General features: G+C 40.5%; 1 protein-coding gene across 1 annotated transcript in view; it reads right to left on the reverse strand.

The window, feature by feature from the left end:
• SH2B3 (SH2B adaptor protein 3) overlaps positions 1-25791 on the reverse strand; it is an 858564-nt gene that overhangs the window by 129824 nt on the left and 702949 nt on the right. The window contains exon 4 of the mRNA XM_044068623.1: positions 581-675. Within this exon, the coding sequence (XP_043924558.1) occupies positions 581-675 (95 nt within the window). The remainder of the gene's footprint in view (positions 1-580; positions 676-25791) is intronic.

A 25791-nucleotide genomic window follows, 5' to 3' on the forward strand; every position in this document is an offset into this window, starting at 1 on the left:
CAGCATAACAGTCAGTATAATAAAATTTATATTGATATTCTCAAACATTAAATTTACAAGCCTTATACTGCGACTTTACAGATAGCAGAATGGTGTGTAAGACTGGTAGCAGTAATTTAAGAAATACATTAGAGTGAAGTATTACAGGAGATAAGCACGTCTGACTGTTATCAGAGAAGAAGTGACAGAATAGTAATTTGGTTGTGCTACTTTGATTTAGGTTTAGTAGTTTAGGAAGTGCAATAAATTGAAAATATGTACGTGGGCACATCACATGAATCCTCCTTCCTTGTTGTGAAAACACACAGCACTGCTGCCTTAAGCCAGACACTCTGTGCACTGGAACATTAATCTCCCATCCCAGACAGGAGAGATGGGAGGTGAACTTCACTTGCTCCATTCCTCTGCCAAGCAGATTTAATCAAGACTCAAGCCAGGACGGTACAGAAAAGTGCCTCCACTTTGCATCTTATTACATTATTAACTACTTCTACTGTTAATAAACAGTTACTTGTCGTATATTTTATTTTTAATTTACTTGCTCATAGTTAGATGTCAGCAGTGAAACATCAGTACTAACCTTGGTTTATGGAATCTGTGCTTCCAGACCCACAACTTGGTGATACCATATCAGGAAAAGACGCCGGAAGCAATTCTGCATCGGTTCCATCAGACCTGTTAGAAAGAACAAAAGGTATCCATTAATGTTTCCTAATCACAGACTTGACTCTTGGCTGCTAGTTCAGATTAATCCAGCTATTAAGTCTTACTCTATCAGCCAAGAATTAACAGGGGGTTCTATCACTGAGGTTAGATTTTAGTTATCTCATCCACAAAAATATCTGTAATACTTCTGGCCAAGGACAACCAAAGCATCACAACTAAACTAAAAGAAATACGCAATATTACATATGTCATTTGGGAGCTATAGTATAATGTTTACTAGCTGTCAGATGTAACTTGAAGACAAAACTTTGAATTCCACGAAATTATATCAGTTGCTTTGCAATTCCTATCAGCTGGTTGGTATTACGTGACAAAAAGTGTTGCTAATGCTTTTTTCTATAGCTGCATAGTGTTTACTGAATAAAAAAAAATCAACATAAAAAATCTAACAGGCAGCATTCCAAATTATGTGTATGTAGATGGACGGTCCTTGAAGATGACAAACCAGAAAAATGGGATATGTGCCAGATGCTATCTGTGCGTCACAGGACCTTGGGCCAAGCTGAGCTATCTGTAAAATTCAGTGTTCAAGCAGGAAGCCTGCTTTAATTCATGGAAATATAAAGAAAATGTCTGAAAAATGAAAAATGTCAGAGTCGTGTAACTCAGTTTATTATTAATTGCTGCCATACTTCTTGGTATCTAAATAACAGGAAACTTCTCTAGAACATTCTTCTAAAGTCTGAAGAAGAGACACTCATACTCTACAGCCTAACATGTACTTAAATTAAATTTTCAGTATCCTCAGTAGGATTTTTATATATAATTTTATTTACAGGATTGCCAAATTATGCTAAGAAAAAAGATGCATGTGTATACAGTGGATATAAAAAGTGTACATACCCCTGTTAAAATGTCTGTTTTTTGCGATATAAAAAAGTGAGACCACAATAAACCATTTCAAAACTTTTCCCACTTTTCATGTGACCTATAACCTGTACAATTCAACTGAAAAACAAACAAATCTGTTAGGAGAAAAAATATAAAAAATAAAAAACGTACAGTAAGCTGGTTGCATAAGTGTGGACACCCTTACACGAACACTTTATTGAAGCATCTTTTGATTTAATTGCAGCATTGAGATTGAATGGCATTTTATGTAAATGCGTTTGCTAGAGTGACTTAAATCCTTGTAGAATAATGGGACCACTGCATGTGTTTGGCCTTCTAATAAGACTGATGTGCTGGAGTCAATACTCGGGCATGTCTGGAAGCATGTGTATGTCCTTGGGCTAGTGCTGCAGGCTCCATTTCTGAGGTGTGCACTCTGGCCGTACCACAGGAGGACTTTGTGCAGCAAGAAGATGTCTGCACCAAAGTGCAAGAAGATGGCACTGCACCAAAGACTCTCAGGCCACTTGGACAAAAGTGATCTAGTTAGCTAGACTAATGGTCAGAGCATCTCTGGTAGATCAAAAAAGAGAGACAGAAAAAAAGATATTGAGCAGGAGAAAAAGGAGAACAGCAAAGAAAGAGAAGTGCAATGTTAAGGGTAGAAGTAAAAGTAAAACCAATGCAAAGAACTCAACAGTGATGATGCACAATAACAGGAGTAGGTAACAGTTACCATGGTACAAGGGCACCTTACGCTGTGGCATTATAACAGTTACCATGGTACAAGGGCACCTTACGCTGCGGCATTATAACAGTTACCATGGTACAAGGGCACTTTATGTTGCGGCATTATAACAGTCACCATGGTACAAGGGCACCTTACGTTGTGGCATTATAACAGTTACCATGGTACAATGGCACTTTACGTTGTGGCATTATAACAGTTACCATGGTACAATGGCACTTTACGTTGTGGCATTATAACAGTTACCATGGTACAATGGCACTTTACGTTGTGGCATTATAACAGTTACCATGGTACAATGGCACTTTACGTTGCGGCATTACAACAGTCACCATGGTACAATGGCACTTTACGTTGCGGCATTATAACAGTCACCATGGTACAAGGGCACCTTACGTTGTGGCATTATAACAGTCACCATGGTACAAGGGCACTTTACGTTGTGGCATTATAACAGTTACCATGGTACAATGGCACTTTACGTTGCGGCATTATAACAGTCACCATGGTACAAGGGCACCTTACGTTGTGGCATTATAACAGTTACCATGGTACAAGGGCACCTTACGTTGTGGCATTATAACAGTTACCATGGTACAAGGGCACTTTACGTTGTGGCATTACTGCAGAGCACGTAAAAGGCTTTGCTAAAAGTGAAATGTTTACTTTAGTTGAGAAGCCTCTATTTCATTTGTTGCCTCAACACTGCTTGAAATTCACTGAAGATCTAAGCAAACATGAGCACAGAAGGTATTAAAATAACTTCCTTGTACGTACAACTGCTATTCTTCCAAGTATGTCTAAGAGATTTTGACAGGCACATGACTGTTGCTTCTGTGAATGGGTAGTTAGATCTATTTAGCAGTTTACAGACCAGTCACAAGACAGAAGTGTGTCTGTGTGGGGGTGGGGTGGGGATTCCAATGGATCCACTGTGAGAAGTTAAACGTTAACCCCCAATAGCAAAATGGGTGTATCAAACTCACTAAAACACACTTGCTGAAACTGCTGATGGCGTTTTTACCAAAGCATGACTCTCACAAATTTCCTTATTTACATACATTAACTTCACAGTCCCACCGTCAGGAAAAGGGAAACAGTAAGGGCAAAAAAATGGCTGCATAACTGCACTCTCACTGTGCAGTGGACAAATGTAAAATCATTTCAAGGCTTGGCATTTGGGGGAGTTGGGACTGTGGAGATACTATTCTGGGAGTTAATATTCACCAAAGGGTAGATCTCCCAGATCCAGTCTAATGAAGGAAGAGAAGTGGCACATTATTACACTAGATACTTAGCTCCACAAAATAAAAATCCCATACAGTGGTTGTACCTGAAATATCTGTTTCAGCAATCACATGTAAAGCATCAAATGTTTTGGCACAAAGTATTGCAAGGAGAACTGAAAAGGGACCTTCTAGGAAAACAGAAGAAAGAAAGCCATTTAACATATATATCAACTAAGGCACCCCCCCAAATGCACACTTGTAGAGTGTCTGAGGAAAAAAATCACTAAAACATTTACTTATTTATTTTTTCAAGGGGACAAGTCCCCCTGTACCCATTATGTGAGGGGCCTCACCACTCACACTCCCTTACTTATATATAATAACAAAATGGTCATACAACACTAGGGAAAACAAAATGCCCACTAAGTGTGCAGCATTGGTGCTATGTTTATGGCATCCTTACATTCTAAAAGATGTAGATCACCCACTAAAAAGGTCCCACTCCATGTACCTCTGAGATAGAAAACCTGGAAAGAGAGTTTCTGAGTCCATCCCCCACTTGTGACACTGACTGGATTGTCTGCTCAACAGATCTACCCAGAGGCTTGCCCTTCTGGAAATGTTCACAAAAATAATGCATATTTTCATTTTTAAGGGAAGCTGATCTTCTACCTCCCTGTGTGTTGACGTATCATACAGTAGTTATGTTATCCATCAGGATTCTGATGAGGCCACATTTAGAAAAAACGTTTGAAATCAGTCACTATATAGTCACCACACAAAGGTTATGTAAACACATCTGTAATGCTTTTTATTGTTGGGAAGCAGTTCTGAGGACCTAGCAGATTCTAATCTGATGGCAGGAAATCAAGGACCATTTGAAAGTGTCACAGAGAAATCCATAATCCTGGAACCATGGACACCTACTGTAATGTCCTGAGATATCTGCAATTACCAAAATTTGATGCATTTGGTTTTCCAAAGCTGAAAAATACATACAAAGTAAAGTTCTGAACTGTAGCATGGAGTTGACTTAAGAGCAAGTATACCTAAGCCATACCCACATTACTTTCAGCAGCTGTTATACCAGCCACTGCTGTGAAATGAATAACAGGTTAAGAGGTAGACAGACAGAGAGAATTAGAGGCGGCACATCCAATTATCTCAGTATACCTTGAATGTGGCAAGGATCCGTCTCTGCTTAGCATGTAGTGGAAGTTTGTTGCAGAGGTGGATACACAGCACCTGAAAGTTTCCACTCCCTTCACTTCATTCTAGTTATGATGTTTAAAACACACACACACACACACACACACACACACACACACACACACACACACACACACACACACACACACACACACACACAATACATATACAAAGAAATTAAGATCAGTATTACAATCATTCTTTCCTTCCTGGAAGAACAGACAGTTTAATAAATAATACGATTAGTCCAGTGTGGAAAGGAACCACCAAAACATCAGTACTTCTGTTTATTTGTTACTTCTGGTAAAAATCAAGTTTCTTGGTATTCTGATGTTGACAGTGTCAGTAAAAGATTTTGGTTTTATGAAGACATACTTAAAATTGGACAGGGCGATCACAGTGGTGCAGTGGTTAACACTGTTACCTCACAGCAAGAGACTCTCTGGTTCGATTCTCGGCTGGGGTGCCTTCTGTGTGGAGTCTGCATGTCCTCACTGTGGTTGTGTGGGTTTCCACCGGGTGCTCCGGTTTCCTCCCACATCCCAAAGACATGCTGCAGGTGGACTGGACACTCTGAAATGGCCCTAGGTGTGTGTGTGTGTGCCTTCTGTGGAAGGTTAGGCGCTGGGCTGGCAACTCAACACTGTAAAACTCCACTGCCAATCATGAGCGGACAGGTGATCCGCTGTGGCAACCCCTAACCGGGAAAAGCCGAAAGAAGAAGAAGAAGATACTTGAAATTGGACATTTCTTGAAGAATCTGAAGAAACCACTGATATGTGCCACAAACTGTGTCTTTCTGGACCAATACCAATTGAAGCACTGCTGGCTTAACCTAGCACAGCTACAAAACTGATGTGTGTTGATTTATTAGAGTAGGTCCTGTTGTAAGTAGCTGCAGTTATCCTGGTTCCAACAGTGAAGATGTTATCCTTTTCTTGCATGAAGGCCTTTCTTGCACCAAAGCATCAAGCTTTCAGAACTGGCTACTTTTTACTACATGGTCCCATGTCAAAGAGAGTCAAATGTTTGCTGGATCAAAGTAGAATGGTAGAATGGATTCCTTTTTTTTTTAATTTGCAAGGCATCTGGCTTATTGGGACTCCTAGTAATCAACAAATTTGTTCTTAGCTATGGCTGCAAACCCCTGATGTGGCAGCCTTTTATATGATGTACTGGTAACAGTCTTCTTCCGACGTCTTTGCTGAATTTCCATCTCTGTACCTCTTTGTGGAGAACAGACATTAGTGTAGATGAAGCCTACTACATTCCTTCCTTTATTCCCTATTAGATGCAATTGCTCCTTCCTGTCTCCAGGTAGTAGTAATGTCAGCCACAGGATGACAGTTCATTATCCTAAAGCAATTAACAAATATCCTAATGTCCTTACTGTCATTTCCCCTGTTCCAAACCCACTGCAAGTTGATGCCTCCTTTCATCTCAGTTGCCCAAACAGCATGCAAGCACTCCTCAGTTAAGCTCTCACAATCAGGACTGCATTACAGGTTCATAGGTTGGTACTAGAGCTATCGGCCCTAGGGCCTATACAAGCCTAACCATAACAATTCCCTGGATATTTCTTTCTATAATATTTACTTCCCTGGACCCCTGTCTAGCAGGGCGACTGACATGATCCCCGGGGTGAATTTCCTATCTCCCATCCAATCATCAAGGTTCCCTTTGAAGAGGGCCAAGGAGGCGCACTGCTTGACATGTATGGGCAGTCTATTCCAGAGTATGGGGAGTCTCTGGGTCAGGAACCTATCCCTCCAGCATGTTTGTTCATTGTGATGACAGGGTTTAGATCCCTGGAGTGTGTGGCTCTGAGGGATTGGGATTTCTTTAAGTGGAGCATGTCCAACAGCTCAGGGTTTGACATGGCCTTGTATGTTATGCAGAGATTGCCTCTGAGTAGACGATATGCCACAGAGTAAAGCTGGAGCTTTTTTAGAAGGTCAGCATATGGCATCTGCTTTAGGCCTGCGATTCTTTTAGTGAGGTATTTCTGTGGCCTTTCCAGCTGTTGCACATGTCTTGTGAGGTACATACCAAACGGGATGTTATACTCTATAATGGGTTTAATGGGGAATGAGTACAGTAGGACAATTACCTCATTTTTTCTGGATGAAAAGTCCTTAGTGATGAGGTGTGCCACATAGAAGGATTTCTGACTGTTGTGGCGATGTGGTTATCGAAGGTGAGACTACTGTCCACCTGTGTCCCTAAGTCTCTCTTCACACTTTCGATGTTTAGTGTGCTGCCACCTATGTGGTAATTCATGGGTACATGTTTTTTTCCAAAGGGGATAACTATACATTTCTTGGCATTAAGCTTGAACCCATGGCTCTGGCACCAGGCATCTGTTTCTGTAAGGCCCTTTTGTAGAATATCCACATCATTTGGGGATTCAGTAATGGCTCCCAGTTTGCAGTCATCTGTGAACTTTGTTAGCCAGATTCCCTTAGTGTTGGCCTGTACTTCAGAGAAGTAGATGCCAAACAAGAGTGGTCCCAGGACTGAACCCTGAGGTACTCCACTTGTCACTTGTCTGGAGCTGGATTTGGAGTCGACTACTTTTACAGTATGGGTTCTGTCAGTAAGCCAGTTGGCAACCCATCAAGTGACGTAGGGATGTATGCCCAGCTTAGTATGTTTATCTATGATTCCAGAGTGGGGGATGGTGTCGAAGGCCTTGGCGAGGTCCAGATAGGCTGTGTGGACCGCCTTACCCTCGTCCACAGCTCTGTAGACTGATTCAAAGAAGTCAATCAGGTTCAGGAGACAAGATCGGCCCTTCACGAACCCAAAATGGGTGGGGTCCAGTGTTTGAAGGTTGCCAATGTCTTTGTTTATAAGTTCCATGATAATGCATTCTAAGCACTTGCAGATCAGACTCGTCAGACTGATGGGATGGTAGTTCCCGGGATCCAAGGTGAATCCCCCCTTGTGGAGCGGGATAACTGTAGCTGTGCGCCACTCAGTGGGCATGAAGCCTGAGGTGAGGCTATGATTAAACATGACACTTAGGTGAGGTGCCAGTTCATTTTGTAGTTCATGTAGTACACAACCCGGGATGTCATCTGGTCCCATGGATGCTGTATTCTTAGCTTTAGAGAGTGCGGTTTCTACCTGTGTGGCCGTGATTACCGGAATTTGGCAATCTTTTGGTATTCAGATGGGCCCTTTAGGGGGTGAGAGGGGGGTGAAGTTAGCACTAAATCGATCTGCCAGGATATTGACAATATCCTTGGGATCAGTATATTTAATGCCATTCTGTTGTAGCTCAGAGCAGATCTGAGCATTGCCATTTAGATTCTTGACATAACTATAGAATGCCTTGTGGTTGTCTTTGGAATCTTTGGCAATTTTATTTTCGTAACTAGCTTTTGAGGATTTTATGAGGGCTCTCAGCTTCTTACTGAGGCTGGTGAAGGAGTTTTTTGCATCCTGGGATTTTCCTCTTTTCTGCAACAGTTTCTTCCTTCTGTTGTATAGTTTGTTTATAGCAGGGACCACCAGATTGGCTTCCTGTTTTTGGAGGAGAGCATCTTGGTTCTATTTGGGATGGCACGATTCATGCACGAGTGGATGTGCTCGTACAGTACCTTAGTGTAGGATTCAGCAGTCGAACTTTCAGATCCCGTCTGCATGGGTGCCATGAAGTCTGTCACTTCTGACTTCAGTATCAAGAAGTTGGCTTTGGTGAAGATTTTTACAGAGGTTACCTTACTGGGGGGTGGGGGTGGGATGTGGATGTCAATGGTGATTTGCTTATGGTCAGACATGACCAATGAGGGGGTGACCACTTGTGTGGAGCATCTATCTCCCATGTTGGTAATGACCAGGTCTAGGATATTACAGCCCCTGGTGGGACAATGGATTAGTTGATCCAGGGCGTTGGAATTTATGAATTCCAAGAACCGTTGGGAAACTTTGTTGGTACCAGAGTAGTTTTCCCAGTTAATGGCAGAGTAGTTGAAATCACCCAGTATTAGGGTGTTTGGTTGCATCTTAATATTTTCCAGTATGTTTAAAAAGGTGTAGTGAGAATCTTGGGACATGGTGGGGGATCTGTAGCAAGCTACAATTTGGATTGCAGTCTTACCTAGTGTTAGTTGCACCTGGAGAATTTCAGATGCATTGTGTTGGGCAACTAGCCTGGAGGTGTGAATATCCTTGGTGAATATGGACACTCCTCCACCTTTAGTATTTCGGTCTTGGTTTTGTGGCCGAAAAGAGTGGTAAGAGTTGTAGCCTGGTATTGCAGGGGTACTCTCTGGAGCCTTGAACCAGGTCTCAGTTACTGCAAAGATATCAAAGTTCTCCATTTTTAGGAGTGCCTCGAAAGAGTGCATTTTGAGGTTTAGACTTCTAGCATTGAGTAGCATTACCTTTAGATTTTGCATGCTTGTATCTGTTATGGAGGTGGTTTTGTCCTTTGAACCTTGCCTAAAAAAGGCACTATAGGGGTGGCAAGAGCTTTAGCTAGTAACCTGAATCCCAGGAGTGACAGGTGCAGACCATCTCTGGCAAAGCATCGTGGTTTGTCGATCATGTCTTCCCAGATAGACAGACACTGGATCCCCTTTGAATGACACCACAAGCTTAGCCAATTGTTGAAGTCAATCATTTTGTCCTTATACTGTGGTATCATTCTGGGTGAAGGCAGGATGCTACTCAGGTCTTGGGTCATACCTGCCTGGGCCACATGATCCGAGAGCTCTTCCATGTCTCTTTTCATGTAGTCCAGGGAAGTACGTCTCAAGTCATTCACTCCAACATGGACAATGACAGAGTCATGTTTGTACTTGTTGTGGAGTGATTTGAGTGCATGCATTATGTGGAGGATCATGGCACCCAACAGGCAGCTGGCTGTAAATTTCTCCTTGCTCAGCCTGGTGAGTGGGACATCAGTGTGCCTGACTATAGCGTCACCTATGACTAAAGTGTTGGGTACACTATCTTGCCTTAGGGGCTGTTGTTGAGTGGCACACTGGTGTTGTGAGCTATGTGTCACGTTGGTTGTGACTGGTGTTTGTTTGTGTTTCAGCTTCGGAGGTCCTTGTTGCTTGGGCAGGTTAATGTTAAGGGCCTCAGCATATGTGGGTTTAGTGTTGCTATGTGTGGGTTTCAAAGGGCTATGAGTTGCTTGAGCTGTAGTGCAGGTGTTAACCTTCTCCTCTTGACTGTCTAGCACAATCTTGGCTAGAGAGAGCTTTGCTTCCAGTTTGGCTACGTAAGTGCATCTCTCTCAGGTTGTAGTGTTGGGTGGTAGGAGGAGAGGGATATCTGTGTACATGAGGCAGTTGCTGCACTGCCCCAGTATGCCCAGATTCAGCAGGTGGACAGGAGAAATCACAGGAAGCTGACCATTGGACATGCCTGTTTAGGAGCTTTTTTTGTAAAGTACAAGAGCTGGTTTCCCTTACCTTAGCAAGGTACTTTGCAATTATAGGCTGTTTAGTGCCTTCGATTAATTTCTCCTTATTGACAAGTAGAGTTGAGTGCTTGTATCAGTTTCAGGCTTCCTAGTGCTTTCCAGCAGGTTCTAGAGCAAGTGCTAGTCACAGGGTTTCATATTTTAGTGCTACTGCTGAGAAACCAGCTAGTTCTAAGGGAAAATTTGAAGAGCAGACTTTCTGAAACCTGGAATAGTTTAACTGTAGCCCCGCGGTGCTGCACAATGCGAAAAATGCGCAAACACATGCATTTTTAAGCCAATCTTTCCCCCAGATGGAGCACTTGAGGCAGGATCAAACCTACTTCCTCCACCCTCCATAGATAACCGGATGTCACCTTTTCTCTCCCAAGACTCCCTGACCTGTTTTTCCAATGCCCAGTCTGCTAACAAAACCCAGGACAGTTAGCTCACCATCAGGGTTTGCTTGTAGTAAAAAGGTCTGTAAAGTACATTTATGCCTTCTCAATACAGTAACTATAGTACTTGGTATAAACATTTATGATGCTATTTGTTTACCACAAGTATTATTCCTTAAAGATTACTGAGTTGGAGACACCCAAAGAGAGAAAAAAAAAAGAATTTTTAAATAATAAAAATTAGCACTTCAGGACAGCCCCAAACACAAAGAGTGATAAAGGCTTGATTACAGGCCAGGTGATCCACATTTGACTAACAGCACAGATGCCTGACATACAGCCAAGAGGTAAGCATGGGGAATGAGTGGCCACTACTGGAGGCAATTCTGGTCCTCCATTTGGTTGACACCAAGCATGACCACTGTATGTTGCGCCCATGGAGCATGAGCCTGTAGTCCACTCACTGCCATGGTGTTACTGCAGTAAACTAGGGGATTAACCATGGAAGGCATGCTCCTTGCAGCAGGCAGTACGCAGCAAGCAGAGTGTGAGAAGCTACAGCAAGGGATAATGCACTCCACTGGGGGAGAGGTAGGCTGCTCTGTAAGACCAACAAGCTGGACCACCCCCTACTATCCAACACATCACCGGGAAACAGATGGGCCATGAGGCCTGTCTTGGCAGGAACAACTGGGTCACACAGCTCCCACCCAACAAATGAATTAATATTTTACTGTATTCTTGTTCTGATTAATTTTCATAATGTTACTATTCTATGTATGCACATTTATTATGTTAATCGTGTATAACTGCTTTCTACTCAATCTGTAAAATGGAGCATTTGTTCTCGGGCCTCCACTGAAAATGAAACCTGTGCCCAGTTGAACTTTCCCACTAAACAACAGCAATAAAATAAATAAATAAATGGGTCACATGGGTGTAGGTATCGGAACCATCTTACGATATCCTACACAGAACAAAAAAAAAAATGAAAACTTCATACAGATTCTTCAAACTAACAGAAATATGTTTCTGAAACAAACAATGTCAAAACATGGGAGAAAAGAATGATAGAAAAACATAGATTGTGAGGAAAAATGGGATACTTAATTAAATCAAACAGAAATACGAGACACATGCCTAACTGATAATTAGTCATGCAAGAAAACTGTAGTTAGGAATGGCTTTGAGAGGTCAAAAGTGAAGATGGTGCCTGGCAACATCACATTTACAGAGGCTTTTGACAATACATCATCAATGCACATGAAAGCATGAGACTTGCACTAGCCATGGGAGAGATGGGAAATCTTGCTGGAGTTTTCAGTGCTTTGCAGGTGAGTAAAAAAAGTCTGTTTGTTATGTTTTTAGTCACTAAAGATTCCTGAAGTTGGAGCCTGTTCCCCTTCTCACCTCTATGACATAGAATTTTAAGCAAATTAACAGCTAGGAAATTAGACTTTGATAAATATTTCCAAAAATGATTGAACTCAAGGAGAAGCCAAAAAAAATAAACATGAAAAATTTCCAGTTTCCCCTCCATGAACACAGTCTTTCAGGTAAACACTTATTTGATACTTGCAATGATTTTTTATCCTGTTGTTCATGTGACAATACAAATCTATTTTTTGAACTTCAAATGCCACACAAATATGCTTCTTGATCTGTTCTACTTCTGTTAAACAACTCTATTAAATTATTATTAAATAACACACACGGATGTACATAACAAATGGTATTATGACAAAGTTCGAAAACTTGAACTATCATGATTTACTTCCCTCTTTCATAAGCTCTTCAATGCCTTACACCTCTGAGTGAGACGCATTTAGCTTTGTCAGCCTGTGACACACTTCCTACAGCAGCCAAGGCGACCACTTACTTTGAAATGTCAATGTTTTTTCTAAATTAGATATAACAGAAATCTTTCAAAAGCAAATGTAAATGTTATTTATTTTACTTTGAATTTGTTAAGCGGGGTAGAGCACTGAACTCATTGGATCCATGTCAGTCACAGCCCTACTTCCACAATAGCTACATGACATTGGGCCAGATTCCAAAACAGATGCTCACAGTAAGTCGACCCTTTTTCCAAAAGACCTGCTCTCAGTATAAGTGACTTACTTTGGTGTAAAGCCCATCTATAAATCAGCATTACAGTGGGGGCCAGATTCCAAAAGACCTGCTCTCAGTGCAAATGGTCACTTACACTGAGAACAAGTCTTTTACAATCGTGCCCATTATATACAGAGTGAGTGACAAAATGCATTATATAGATATATTACACACAACGTGAATATCATAGTTATCTTGAGGGAATAAAGGCAATAGATGAATGACATTATATACATACTGAGTGAAAAATGCAATATATATATATAGATATATATATATATATATATATATATATATATATATATATATATATATATATGAATTATATACAGAGTGGAATCACAGCTGGCATGCTGAAAGATTCACAATCAGATGTCAGTGGCAAAATAGTTGATTTCCACCATTTAGTAATAGTCTTCTCTGCAACAATCATCAATAAACCCAGTAATGCCTTTCCATTTTCCTTTTTAATAAGAAGTCAAGAATCAAGTATAATTCTTTATATTGCAAATCTACAGTTACAGTAGAGAGTCGATTATCCAAACTAATTGGGACCTAGGGTAGTTCGGATATTCAAACTGTTTGGATAATCAGACATAACTGAACTGGATAAAAAAGTTCTAAAATCTTGTTTTTTTTCTGAATGCAGGAATACACTTTTCAATCATTCAGTGATTTCAGTGGACAATAAAGAATATTTTTCATGCATGAGCTGGCTACAAACTCAAAAAACAAGCTCAAGCGAATGCATATAATGTTTACATATTCAGACATTATGATTTTTCTGACCTGAAAACTTTAGAAGGCTGGTTCGGATAATTGACGTTTCTGATAACTGACGTTCAGATAATCGACTCTCTACTGTACCTCATCTAACAGTCTATGCTAATTTTATAGGCTCACAGGAGATTACTAGGCTATCAGCCTGGAGATCATTTAAGTCTAGCTGTTTCAACCCAATGTAGTACCATAGAGGTACTAGTGAATACACAAGACTGCATTTAGTGACAACTGCTCATGTCCAGGAGGGTTGTGGATGCCATCCCCAGTAAGAATTTACGGTGCCCCATCCACTCATCCAGGTTCCTCTTGAACAGTGTCATAGAGGTGCTCTGTTTCACGTGAATTGGTAGCCTGTTCCAGAGATGTGGCAGTCGCTGGGAGATAAATCTGTCCCTCCAGTCTGTCCTACTTAAGTCGCAGGCCATATTTAAGTCCCTGGAACTGGTAGCCCTAGACCCATTTGATTTACGGATATGCAGTAAGTTCATATGGTTGGGTCTTGGGTTGCTCTGTAGGCCAGGTGTAAGTTTCCCCTAAGAAGTCTATATGATACAGAGTACAGTGACAGGGCTTTAGTCGGTCTGTGTAAGGCACATGTTGGAGGCTCTTCATCTTCTTCTTCGTTAGAAACTTCTGAGGTCTCTCTAATTGCTGTAGGTGCTTAGTATAGTACATACTGAATGGGGTGTCATACTCAATTATGGGCTGGATAAGTGCAGAGTATGGGGGGGTTATAACTTCTTTTGCTCTCGAGGCAATGCCTTTACTAATCAAGTGAACTAATGGAAACCTTTCCTTACAATGGTAGACATCTGGTGGTCAAAGTTAAGGTCATGGTCAACCTGTGATCCAAGGTCCCTTACCACTTCATGGGTACTTAGGGTATTGTTATTGATTTGATAGTGTGAAGGGACATTATTTGTGGTGAAAGGAATGATGATGCATTTCTTTGCATTTAGTCTGAGACTGTGACTAATTCACCAGTTGGTGGTCTGTGTGAGGCCATCCTGGAGTATACTGACATCGTTTAGGGATTCAATGATTGCACCTAGTTTGCAGTCATCTGCAAACTCGGTCAGCCACAACCCTTAAGTTTTGACCTGAACTTCTGAGAAGTATATACCAAACAGTAGGGGGCCCAGCACTGACTTCTGTGGCAACCTGCTGGTAACATGTCTGCTGGTTGATGTGGAGTCACCCACTTTGACAGTGTGTGTCCAGTTTGTGAGCCAGTTGGTAACCCATCTTACAACAAAATGGTTTATATTCAGGTTGCTAAGTTTATCGGTCATGCCTGAATGTGGGATTGTGTCGAAAGCCTTTGCCAATTCGAGGTATACTGTGTGCACAGATTTATCCTCATCAATGGCCTTGGTCACACTTTCAAAGAAATCCATCAGCTTTAAAAGGTAAGATCTGCCCTTCACAAAGCCAAATTGGGTTGGATCCAAGGTCTGGAGGTCACCTATGCCTATTTATGAGGTCCATGGTGATACGTTCCATGGCATTACAGATGACTCTGGCCAGGCTTATGGGTCTGTAATTCCCCGGGTCTGTTGCTAGGCCACCTTTGTGGAGGGGAATAACTGCAGCTGTTCTTCCTTCCATAGGAACAAAGCCTGTGGTTAGGCTATGATTGAAAAGGGCACATAGTGGTGATGCTAGTTCATCTTTTAGCTTGTTTACAAGACAGCCTGGGATGTCATCTGGTCCCATAGAGGCCGTGTTCTTTGTCTTGGACAGGGCTTTGAGGACCTACTCTTCAATGGATCTGTAACAGCCACCCAGCTCTGTCCTTATATTTTTGTGAAGGAAACCATTACTTTTGATAATTTTTTTAAGTCTACCACTTCGCTAAAACCTGGAAATTGTAAGACTACTGGGGTGGTCTCTATTGCAATATGTTTTACATGTTCTTTTACACTGACAAAAGTGAGAAAGCCTTGAGGGTTAGAATGCATGAACATAATTATGACATTCCTATAGGAAATTAAAATAATACATTATGCAATCATTTCTTAAAATGCACTAATTTTATCAGGTTTGAGTTTCCTATTCTTGAACAGGTAATTCAGGATTCGGGGGGGTATGGGGGAAGTGAAGCTAGAATATAGACAGTTACTGTGGCAATTAAGGTTAAATGCCACTGCCTTCCTGGACTAAATGATGACATGCTTCAAGTCAGACCTGTTAAACTCTAATTTAATACAGTGTGTGCGAGTGTGTGTGTGTGTGTGTGTGTGTGTGTGTGTGTGTGTGTGTGTGTGTGTATGCATACATGCATACACACACATTTATATATATATATATATATATATATACACACACACACACACACACACACACACACACACACACATACATAAATACACACATGCACAAACACACACACAGATACATTTACAATGTGTGTTTTTTTAAATTTAACATATACACAAGCACTGAAGTAAAAATACACACAACTAAAAGCTTTCAATAAGACTTTTAAAATAACATGACAGGATTAAAAATGTATACTAAATTTTGTATTTAATATTCTTTGTTACAAGTAATTTATATCTGGTGATGATGACACTGCTTTAAGAAAAAGTTATTTACTAAGACAGTGGTGTGCATGTCTGTTAGCTCTGATGAAGTTCTGTTATTATTAGTATATAAAGACTTCTTCTTCGTCTTTTGGCTTTTCCCAGTTAGAGGTCGCCCCAGTGGATCACCTGTCTGCTCATGATAGACAGTGGAGCTTTACGGTGTTGAGTTGCCAGCCTGGCGCCCAACCTTCCACGGAAGGCACACGCGTACACACTCACACTTAGGGCCAATTTGGAGTGTCCAATCCACCTACAGCATGTCTTTGGGATGTGGGAGTAAAATGGAGTACCAGGAGGAAACCCACACAACCAGAGGGAGGACATGCAACTTGTGGACATCCCATGAAGCAACATCCATGTACTGCTTATTGCTGGAAGCTTAAGCAATAAAGTGTCAGAACTTGAGGCCTTCCTTACCCTTGAACACATTCACATCAGTGTAGCAACTGAAATCTCTTTCCAGCTGGTGACAGCACTTTTTCATTTAAGCATTCAGGGACATGTGGGGGCATCCATATTTATACATAACCCCAAAATCTCCTGTCAAGTCCTGTTTCATACCAAATGGGAACTTGAGTTCTAGTGGCACTCAATAAACCAGATATCACATCACTGCCAATTACCTTGTCCATAACCCCACTCAGACCATTATGTACAACTAAGTCAGATGGAAAAGCTAATCAGTAATCCAAATAGTCTTGTTATGAAAGATGTTAACTACCCCTCCATTAATTACCAAATTAATGCTACAGTAATAAAATACAGTGAGATTTTTCTGCCTTATTAGTGCCAGCTCCCATAGACCACATAAATACCTCTTTCTACCAGAGGTGTTAAACTTTTAAATCTTACAAAACATACAAACATATCCTCAGAATGTACTACTCCTTATGTCATTTTCTCCATGGTCAAAGCTGACCACTTTGCTGTGAGATTCTCTCTTAAAACATCCTTTACAACCACACAAAAACTACTATATTTAAGCATTACACTAAAACTGACTACTTCTGTTTTAAAGGTACTGAGTTTGAATCTTTCCACCTCCAATTTGCCTGCTGTCTAAACTTGAGCAAGTCACTTAACCAAGCAGTGCTTAAGTGCAATTGGAAATCTGGGTTAGGCTCCTTACTGGTCTCCTGGATCACATGTCTAGTAAGCACCTGTGAACTTAACATACTATTAAGTGACTTTCTTTGTACTTGTGAATGGCAAAATTCCTCAAATAACTACAGACCTGATGCTACTGCACACACCTCTCAGCCCTACTCCCTTTAAGAGAGCTTTACTGCGGCATCTATTCCCATCTGCCATAAGCCAGCAGTAAGTTTAAAAACAAAAATATACGTTGGAATGCTTGTGTGAACAAACAATGTAACAAGAAGAACAATTGTCTATCAGTCTATAATAAATACCCTCTCACACAGTATATGTTGTTGTTGTTGTGTCTTTCGGCTTTTCCCGGTTAGGGGTCGCTACAGCGGAACTCCGGTCCGCTAATGTTAAATCTGGTATGGAAAGCCTTAAAACATACCTAGATGTGTACAGCCAGTTATGAAATTAAGATCATCACCACCACTAAAGACAATCACAAGGCCTTCTTTCTATATCCCTACACTCACATATAAACACACATTATTTCATGGAGCTTATGCCCGATGGCTCTTTCAACTCTGATTTTGAATCCTTTGTCAGTCTCCTCATTCATGCAGTTCCAAGTTCACTCCATTTATTCATTTCACCATTCCTAGCATCCGTACCTACCTTACCCACTTTCACCTTGAAGAGTTTCCTTTCTATACTATCCAAAGCCAAGAACACTAGACCTGTGGGTCCCAATAATATCTCCGGTCCTGGCTGTCTGTTGAGAAGTGCTACGTACCATTTAGCCCAAATCTTCTTTACCATCTTCAGCCTGTGCTTCTCCACAAGTTACATCCCAGATGTGTTGATAACAGCCACTGTGGTACCTCCACATGCGGGTAGTCCCACAACTGACCCCAGCAATTAGAGACTTATTTGCGTCATTAGTATGTTTGTAAAGTAATGGAGTGTAGAACTGGAGAAAATTAAGAACACAGGAGACCTTCAATAACTTGACTTCAACCAGTCTAGACTTGTAAGGGAAAGATCATGTCTGCTTAGACTAGCTGATTTCCTAGAAAGGAAGATCAAGTCTCTGCATGTGGATCAGTTTGTTGGTACTACTTATCTTAAAATGGCCAAGTTCATCAATGTTATCCCTCATGCAGTTATTATGATACATTCACCAATGTTCAACACTCATTTTTACATAGGTCAGCAAACAGCTAACTGGCTTACAGAAAGCATTCGTATTGTTTAGACTGGGATATTCCTCTAAACAGAACTATGCCGCAAGTGGTATCCAACAAAGCTCCTTACTGAAATGTTGGAACTCCCAGTGCCAAGTGTCAAAACTCTGGGAAAAAATATATATCAAAAACACCGAAGATGAGTGACTATTGAACATTGTGCTTCTCCTTTAAACTTGTTTTTTTGAAGGAGGAAGCTCTCCACACCTCGGACTTATGTATACCAACTCTGAGACTTCCATACCTCAGAGAAAAGGGAATATTCTGAGACATGGCGATCTCAGACATCATCAGAAGTTCACATTTTTGGTCATTCAGTCTCCACATTCCAGGACTAGATAATGCAATTCTTGGCGTTTTAAATGGTTACTGTCCCATGTGGCCTCACCTTGGGCCTCTTTTTCTTTGGTATTTATTTCTCTAGAGTGGAAAGAGAAATCAAAGGTCCACTGATAAAAAAAAAAAATTGTTAATGACTGTAGACTGTGTGTCGTTGTGAAAAACCTCTTTCAACACACAGTTTCTCCGGCAAGGGCTAGATCAGACCAGTGCCCAGTCTGTCAAACATAGATTAACCTTTAATAAAAAAAAAATGCAATATTGTTACATGTTGGGAAATCTAGCACCACTCTTAATGCTCCACTTTTCCCCCAAAATGGACAAAGTCAGCATCAGAGATCTGGGTGATTATGTTGATGACAAGCTTGTCTTTGATTGCCATCTCTCAGATGTGGTTAATTTTACTTCATACAGCTTATCCTTCAGGGTATCGTCTACATCCAGAAAAGTCACAATCATCCCTTACCCAACCTATTACTGAATATAATGCCACACGGCATTATATTCAGTAATAGGCTGGATAAGGGATGATTGTGACTGAATATAATGCCACATTTGGCTAAGCATCTACACTAGCCTGAAAGACCTTAGCAATCGCTTATCAAGAAAATGTCAGGCTTAGGTAATCTGAGTTACGTTCTCCTTTTATTCTGTCTCATATATGCTGCTGCAGGAACATTTCTGCTTAGCTTTCTGAGTTATAATAGACCCTGGATGTTTTGCTCTTCTTCACCCTCACAGAACAAATGGTAAAACTAACACCCACTGTAGAGATCTAAACCTTTACAGACACAGTTTCATAGGTAAGTACTACACTATCTACTGTTGTAGGCCATTTTAAGCATAACCACTTTCTCTTTTGGTGCTTGAATTAACCTATCCTATTTGGTGTTAGATTGGCCTTAACCTTCCCATGATCAATAATTCTATATTACCCCCTAGTGAGAATAACTGTGATCATACCATAGATATTTTGAGGGGACCCATGCATGTGATAAAGCATTTAGGAGCTGCCTCTGTCCATTATTAGTAGTACAGGGGGCAATCCTGAGGTAAACTTTCTACTTCTCATCGACATATTCAAGCTGTGCTTGAGTATGGACAGGGATGAGCTTTGTTTTAAGAAGCTGGGGAGTCTGCTCTAGAGCAGCAGTATCCTCTATGAGATATACCTGTCCCTCCAAACTCTTCTGTTGATCTTGCAGAAGAGGTTTAGATCCTTAGACCAAGTATTTCTGATGCATTTGACTTGCTGATTTGCAGTAAATTCATCAATAATGTTTTAGAGAATACCTTTTACGCCAGACACAGGTCGCCTCTTAGCAATTTGTAGGATATAGAATATTGTGACAGGGCTATGAGTTGGTCCATGTAGGACATACTGTTAAGATTTGTATCCTTTTAGTAAGGTATGTCCAGTGGGTGTTCCAGTTGTTGCATGTGTCTAGACAGACACATGCCAAAGAGGGCATTATACTCAATGACTGGCCGAATGAGGGCTGAGTAAAGGGGGACAATGACATGCCTAGATTGAGACACAATCCTTTTCTTTGTAAGCTGTGCAATATAGAAGGACTTTGTTATAACAATGGACACAAGTTTGTCGAAAGTTAGGTCACTGTCTAGATAAGTTCCCAAATCCCAAACAACTGGGTAAAATCTTAGGGGCATATTGTCAATGTCGAAGTTCCCCAGGGTAGAAGACTCCCCAAAGGGTACAATAAAATATGTTTAAGCATTTAGCTCCAGGCCATTATTTTGTCAATGGTTATTTATTTTGGACAAACCTTCCTGCAGGATGGCCAAATCATTTGGAGATTCAATGACTGCTGATAGCTTGCAGTCATCTGGAAACTTGGTGAGCCAGGACTGTTTGGTATTGGCTTTTAGTTCAGAGAGCTTTATCCCCATCTTAACAATACCTGCTGGCCTGAGAGGTACCTAACCTAAAAAAATCTCCCTGTGTTTTTATCAAAATCACTTTGCACATTAATTGTTACCTTACTAACCTTCAAGACCCAACTCAATGAATGCATGGGAGATTGTAAATTTACAACATGTGTAAGCAGGAACAGTCTGTATACTGTATATTAGGGAGACGATTAGGCTCTTACTATCCCCTTATGATGTGGCTAAGCTTCTCAATGGTCACTCAGGCTATAAGCTTAGTATCTACCTATGAACTCGCAAAATGCAGTACAGCAGCAACAGCTCTCTGTGTGCAATAAAATGTATTGAGGGAACTAAGAGAAGCATATTTTGAAAATCAAACTGATTTTTGAAATACAACCTCAGCTGCACTGAAATTTGCAGTTTCAAATACTAATTCAAGTGTATATTATGTAAATAGGTTGCTGTACATGGAAAGTGGCATAAATCATGACTCCTGCATTATCACGATAGAGTCATGCTGCTTTTATATCACTGTTAATAAAAGGAAGCAACCTGAATGATGTCTCCACTCTGTGTATAGTCCCTGAATGTAATTTTCTACAACAGCTACTGCAGATAAGAAACAGCACAGAGAAATGACATATAAAACCAAAGACTGCTTCAGTGTTCTTATACTTTCCATGACACATCAGTATCCTTATTCTAATCTAAATAACTAAAGAAAGAGAGCAGCCATGTAAACAGAAAAAGAACTGTTATACTGCACTCTAGTACGCATGAATGTAAGGAATACAGTGCGCAGGATGCAAGGCACACACTGAGTTACTTAAAAGAAGGAAAATGCTGATTATAGGGTTTTAGAACAATGTTACTCCTTATAGAGGCCAAAGAACAATATCTGGAAGTGAAACTGTATTGAAAAAAGGAAACCACTGGGATTCTCATGGATTGTGAGAGAAAAGTTCAAGGGTAGAAGACTGGCATGGAAGAAATATAGGGGAATTCAGTAGGACAAAAAATAGAAAATGTACTAAAATACATGTAAGTAGTCAGAACTGCCAAAATGGTCAGGAAGTACAGTCATTCCGGAGAGAAGGAAAGACATTTTAAATATACATTGCTCACGGTCGCGTGGAAAGAAGGCAAACAAGCACAGTTATCATAAAAGGTGAAGAGATACACCCAGAGTTAAATGTCAGAGTTATAAAATGCAAGGAAGTTGACAGTGTTCCCAAGCAAGAGAAAACAACCAGAGCAAGCCTACACATCAGGGTAGGCAAAGCAGTGGGTCCATCTGCATGCTGCATACGATCCTAAAGGAGAAGGGCTGGTGAGACAAGCATACAGTGAATATAAAACGTATACACACCCCTGTTAAAATGCCAGGTTTTTGTGATATAAAAAAATGAGATCACAATACATCAAATTAAATTAAATTAAAAGGTACTTCAACAAAGTATTAGTCTAAGGGTGTGTGCACACTTATCCAACCAGCTTACTGTATGTTTTTTATTTTTTATAATTTTTTCCCCTAACAAATTTGTTTGCTTTCCAATTGGATTGTACAGGTTATAGGTCACATTAAAGGTGGGAAAAGTTTTGAAATGGTTTATTGTGGTCTCATTTTTTTATATCACAAAAACCTGGCATTTTAACAGGGGGGGTGTAAACTTTTTATAACCACTGTATGCAGCATGCTTCTTTAAGAGCGGAAACGGAAGAAACAGAACATTACAAATTAGCCACCCTGAATTAGGGCATTGTGTGGATTAATTAACAGAAGACAGACATAGGCCTATTTCAGCATCTGTGAGATGGGGGTGATGTGGAGTTTGGGGATGCAGTTCAGCAGCTGCGGAGAACAGAGCCTGCCATAAATGAGCTGCAAACGTATGGGGTGGATGTGTGCGGGGAGGCAGTAATAGTAAGTAGGTGAGGGACTGGCTTGAGTGAACATGTACTGTTTTTGTTGGCTGACCATGGAGTGGATGTGACCTCTACCAGTCACTACCATTACCTTCTAAGAGATTCCTGTTTCTGAGTGCCAATTTATAACTTCAGAAGTTGTATTACATTGTTGGGAAAGTTGTAGAGTTACTAAGAATAAAAGTCTGTACACAAAACATTACAACTAAAGCATCTAATACATATCTAACTGTAGTACTAGCACACTTCTGTAAAAAACTGGAAATAAAAAAGATTTCTACAAAAATAACTTCTACATGATGGCACAGTTCCTTGCACCACCCAATGTTAGGGTCTTGCCCCTGACTCCATCCCTAGTTTTTAGATATACTAACTCTGAGGTGACTCTCAATTGGTAAAAGGGAAAATCTGAAAGAAAAAACATAAAAGAATGGCATTAGCAAGAAAGCAAGTTCTGGCGTTCTGAAATGTCAAAAAATATATATATATCATCTGATATGTGCAATAGTTTTAAAAGGGGGATAACAGATGACGTGATCAACTGTTGTGCTTCAAGGAGCTGTCACTACTGTTGCCTCTTTATAAAAGGAAAATATTTGTCATTTCACAACTTCAGGACTTATGTTGTGGCTGGTATGTGGGCTACTACATTACCTTACACAAAAACAAACTTTGGATTGTGCCTGTTGGTGAAAGAATTCAACAAATAAATGGCTGACAATACTTTGCATCAGCAGCAGATTTTTTACTGATAAATGTGTACACATATTTAAGGAAATAAATGCCTGCTACTAGGCATGTACAGAAACACTTGCTCCAGCTTAATTTGCTCCTTGCAGAAAAGCCTGGTCTGACATTTATGTTTGTGACAAAGGTGGTGTTCTTGGGGGTAAGGGATGTAGTATGTGTCAACACCTTGATACGAGCCTGAAATTCAATAGCATTTCACAGAGAAGCCTGGCAATGACATTCAGCCACCTGTCCTTCAGAAAGAACTAGGACACGCCATCAGGGTCAAACAACATCACATCAGGGGATAATAAGTGTTGATCTGTTCCATCAGCGCCACTGCAAAGAAGCTGAAAAAAAAAGCAGAAGGAAAACTGAAGTGATAGACTTAACTTCAGAGGTTACCACAACAGCATCACATGGAAGTGTAGTCATCGTACTGACAGAATAAAAATGCAGACAGTTCCAGCTAGCTTCAGTCTGCAGAGAACAGGGTAACCAAAGCAATCAGAAACCTGCAGTGCACATTATAGCAGAAAAAAAAGCCCTAAGATCCATTCTGTGGTGCAAAGGGTTAAAGCCACAACCAAGCTTTGGCTAACATGAATTTGATGCAGCCAGCTAAGGAGAGATGGAAGAAAATTACTAATTCTGGGGGCGAAGTGATCCAAATTTTGCTACTTGTCACATAAGGGTGACAGTACTATAAAACTCTGGCTGTGGAAATACGGCAGATGCAGCCTGTCAAGGACCAGACACTTTTTGAGGTGGCGGAGATGAGAGGAACACCCATGCATATTCCTAGGTCTTTGCAGAGCACCAATAATACACCTGCCAAAGAGAAGGGATCAGGACAGCAAGAAAAGTCCATCCCTCTATTCCCTTTCTCCTGCTGAGCAGTGTTGCATTAGGTTGCATATTAGCAACAGTATGATAAAGTAGGGGTGGATCTAAAAGATAAACTACATCAAAGTACATCTGTAAAACCCATCTAAAAGCTGCTATTATACTTAATTCTGTAATAATAATGAAATAAAAAAAAAACTGATAAGAGGTTTACTAAATATAAGCTGCAGATCCTGAATGATGTCACTCTGGACACTGGAATGTTTTGGAATGGGAACCATAAAATAATGATGTCACAAGAACACCTGCCACAAAGGAGAGATGGTATATGGTCTAGAGCCTCGGTACTTATAACTTTTTAAAACATAACCTGTAATTCATGAAGAATTTTACAATGAATGCCACAGCTTATCTCTATACAGCAAGGATCCAGCAACAGATGTGCCATGTAGGGCTCCTTGCAAATGTAAACATACATACAAATGTATGTATATGTACACATATACACATGCACGCACAACAGTATAGCTAGAGATATGTGAAAGCTATTATTAGTTTAACATTTTTTTAATATCAAATGCTTTTAATGCTGACACAAGCGACAGAATATTGAGAAGACTGCAGTCTGCTAGCATTACTTTGTGCGAGACCGGGGTACAGTGGGAACTGGGAATTTGCCCTTTTCCACATCTCAAGAGTTGGTATATATAAGTAGTAGTGTGTGTGTGTGTGTGTGTGTGTGTGTGTGTGTGTGTGTGTGTGTGTGTGTGTGTGTGTGTGTGTGTGTGTGTGTGTGTTGAAAATAGTTAAAGCAATTTTTTTTCTCGGGGTGGGGGAACAAGTCCTTTTGCACCCTCTCTCCAACTTTATAATTAATTAACTTTGAGATCACACAGCAGTTCAAGCAATGGAAATCTACCTTATCCTCACTATTCTGGAATCACAGAAACACAGACCAACACTGCCCAATGCAGCACCGAACAGCCTCTCCAGCATACTGGAACCCATGAAATACAATATTCTTAAACCATTAACACTCTCCCTGGGATTCATTAACACCTAAATGAAGTGTACACTAAGTGTACACTGTTCTGAGTGAACAGACAAAACAAGCATAACTCACATCTTCTTCCTCCTAATTTTAGTTTTCCTACTGATATTTTTGCAGCATTAAATATCGAGGGGGATTCATAAGATACCACGAAGTGTACACTACATGTACACTTACTGTAATCTTTCTCAGTGACTAGAAAGCACAAAAAATTGTGGTAGGGATGTTCTTGAATACAGATCGTGTAAGTGTACACATAGTTTAGGCATTACTGAATCAGGCCTCAGTGTAGAACACAAAAAATTATAGTGTTTGCCACTGCTACAGAAAACTTGCACACTTTACAATATTCAGTGTAATCAAAACTTGACAAAAGTACTTTGATGAAACCGAAGTACCGACAGTTGACCACACTGTACACATTACATATAACACATACGTACATTTTATGGAATACATTCATTTGAGCAACCTAACTTACCTTGAACGGGTATAACACCGAGTTGAAATGTTGAATTTCTCAGTGGCAAACGGTTGGAATGTCATACAAAACACCGAATGCGACATTTCCTACTGCTCTACGACCTAAAAAAGCGCTACCATGGGTCAAAAAGGGGGGATATGTTGCGTTTCA

The sequence above is a fragment of the Protopterus annectens genome, chromosome 4.part0 (assembly GCF_019279795.1).
Source record: "Protopterus annectens isolate FY-2018-M chromosome 4.part0, PAN1.0, whole genome shotgun sequence".
NCBI classification, from domain to species: domain Eukaryota; kingdom Metazoa; phylum Chordata; order Ceratodontiformes; family Protopteridae; genus Protopterus; species Protopterus annectens.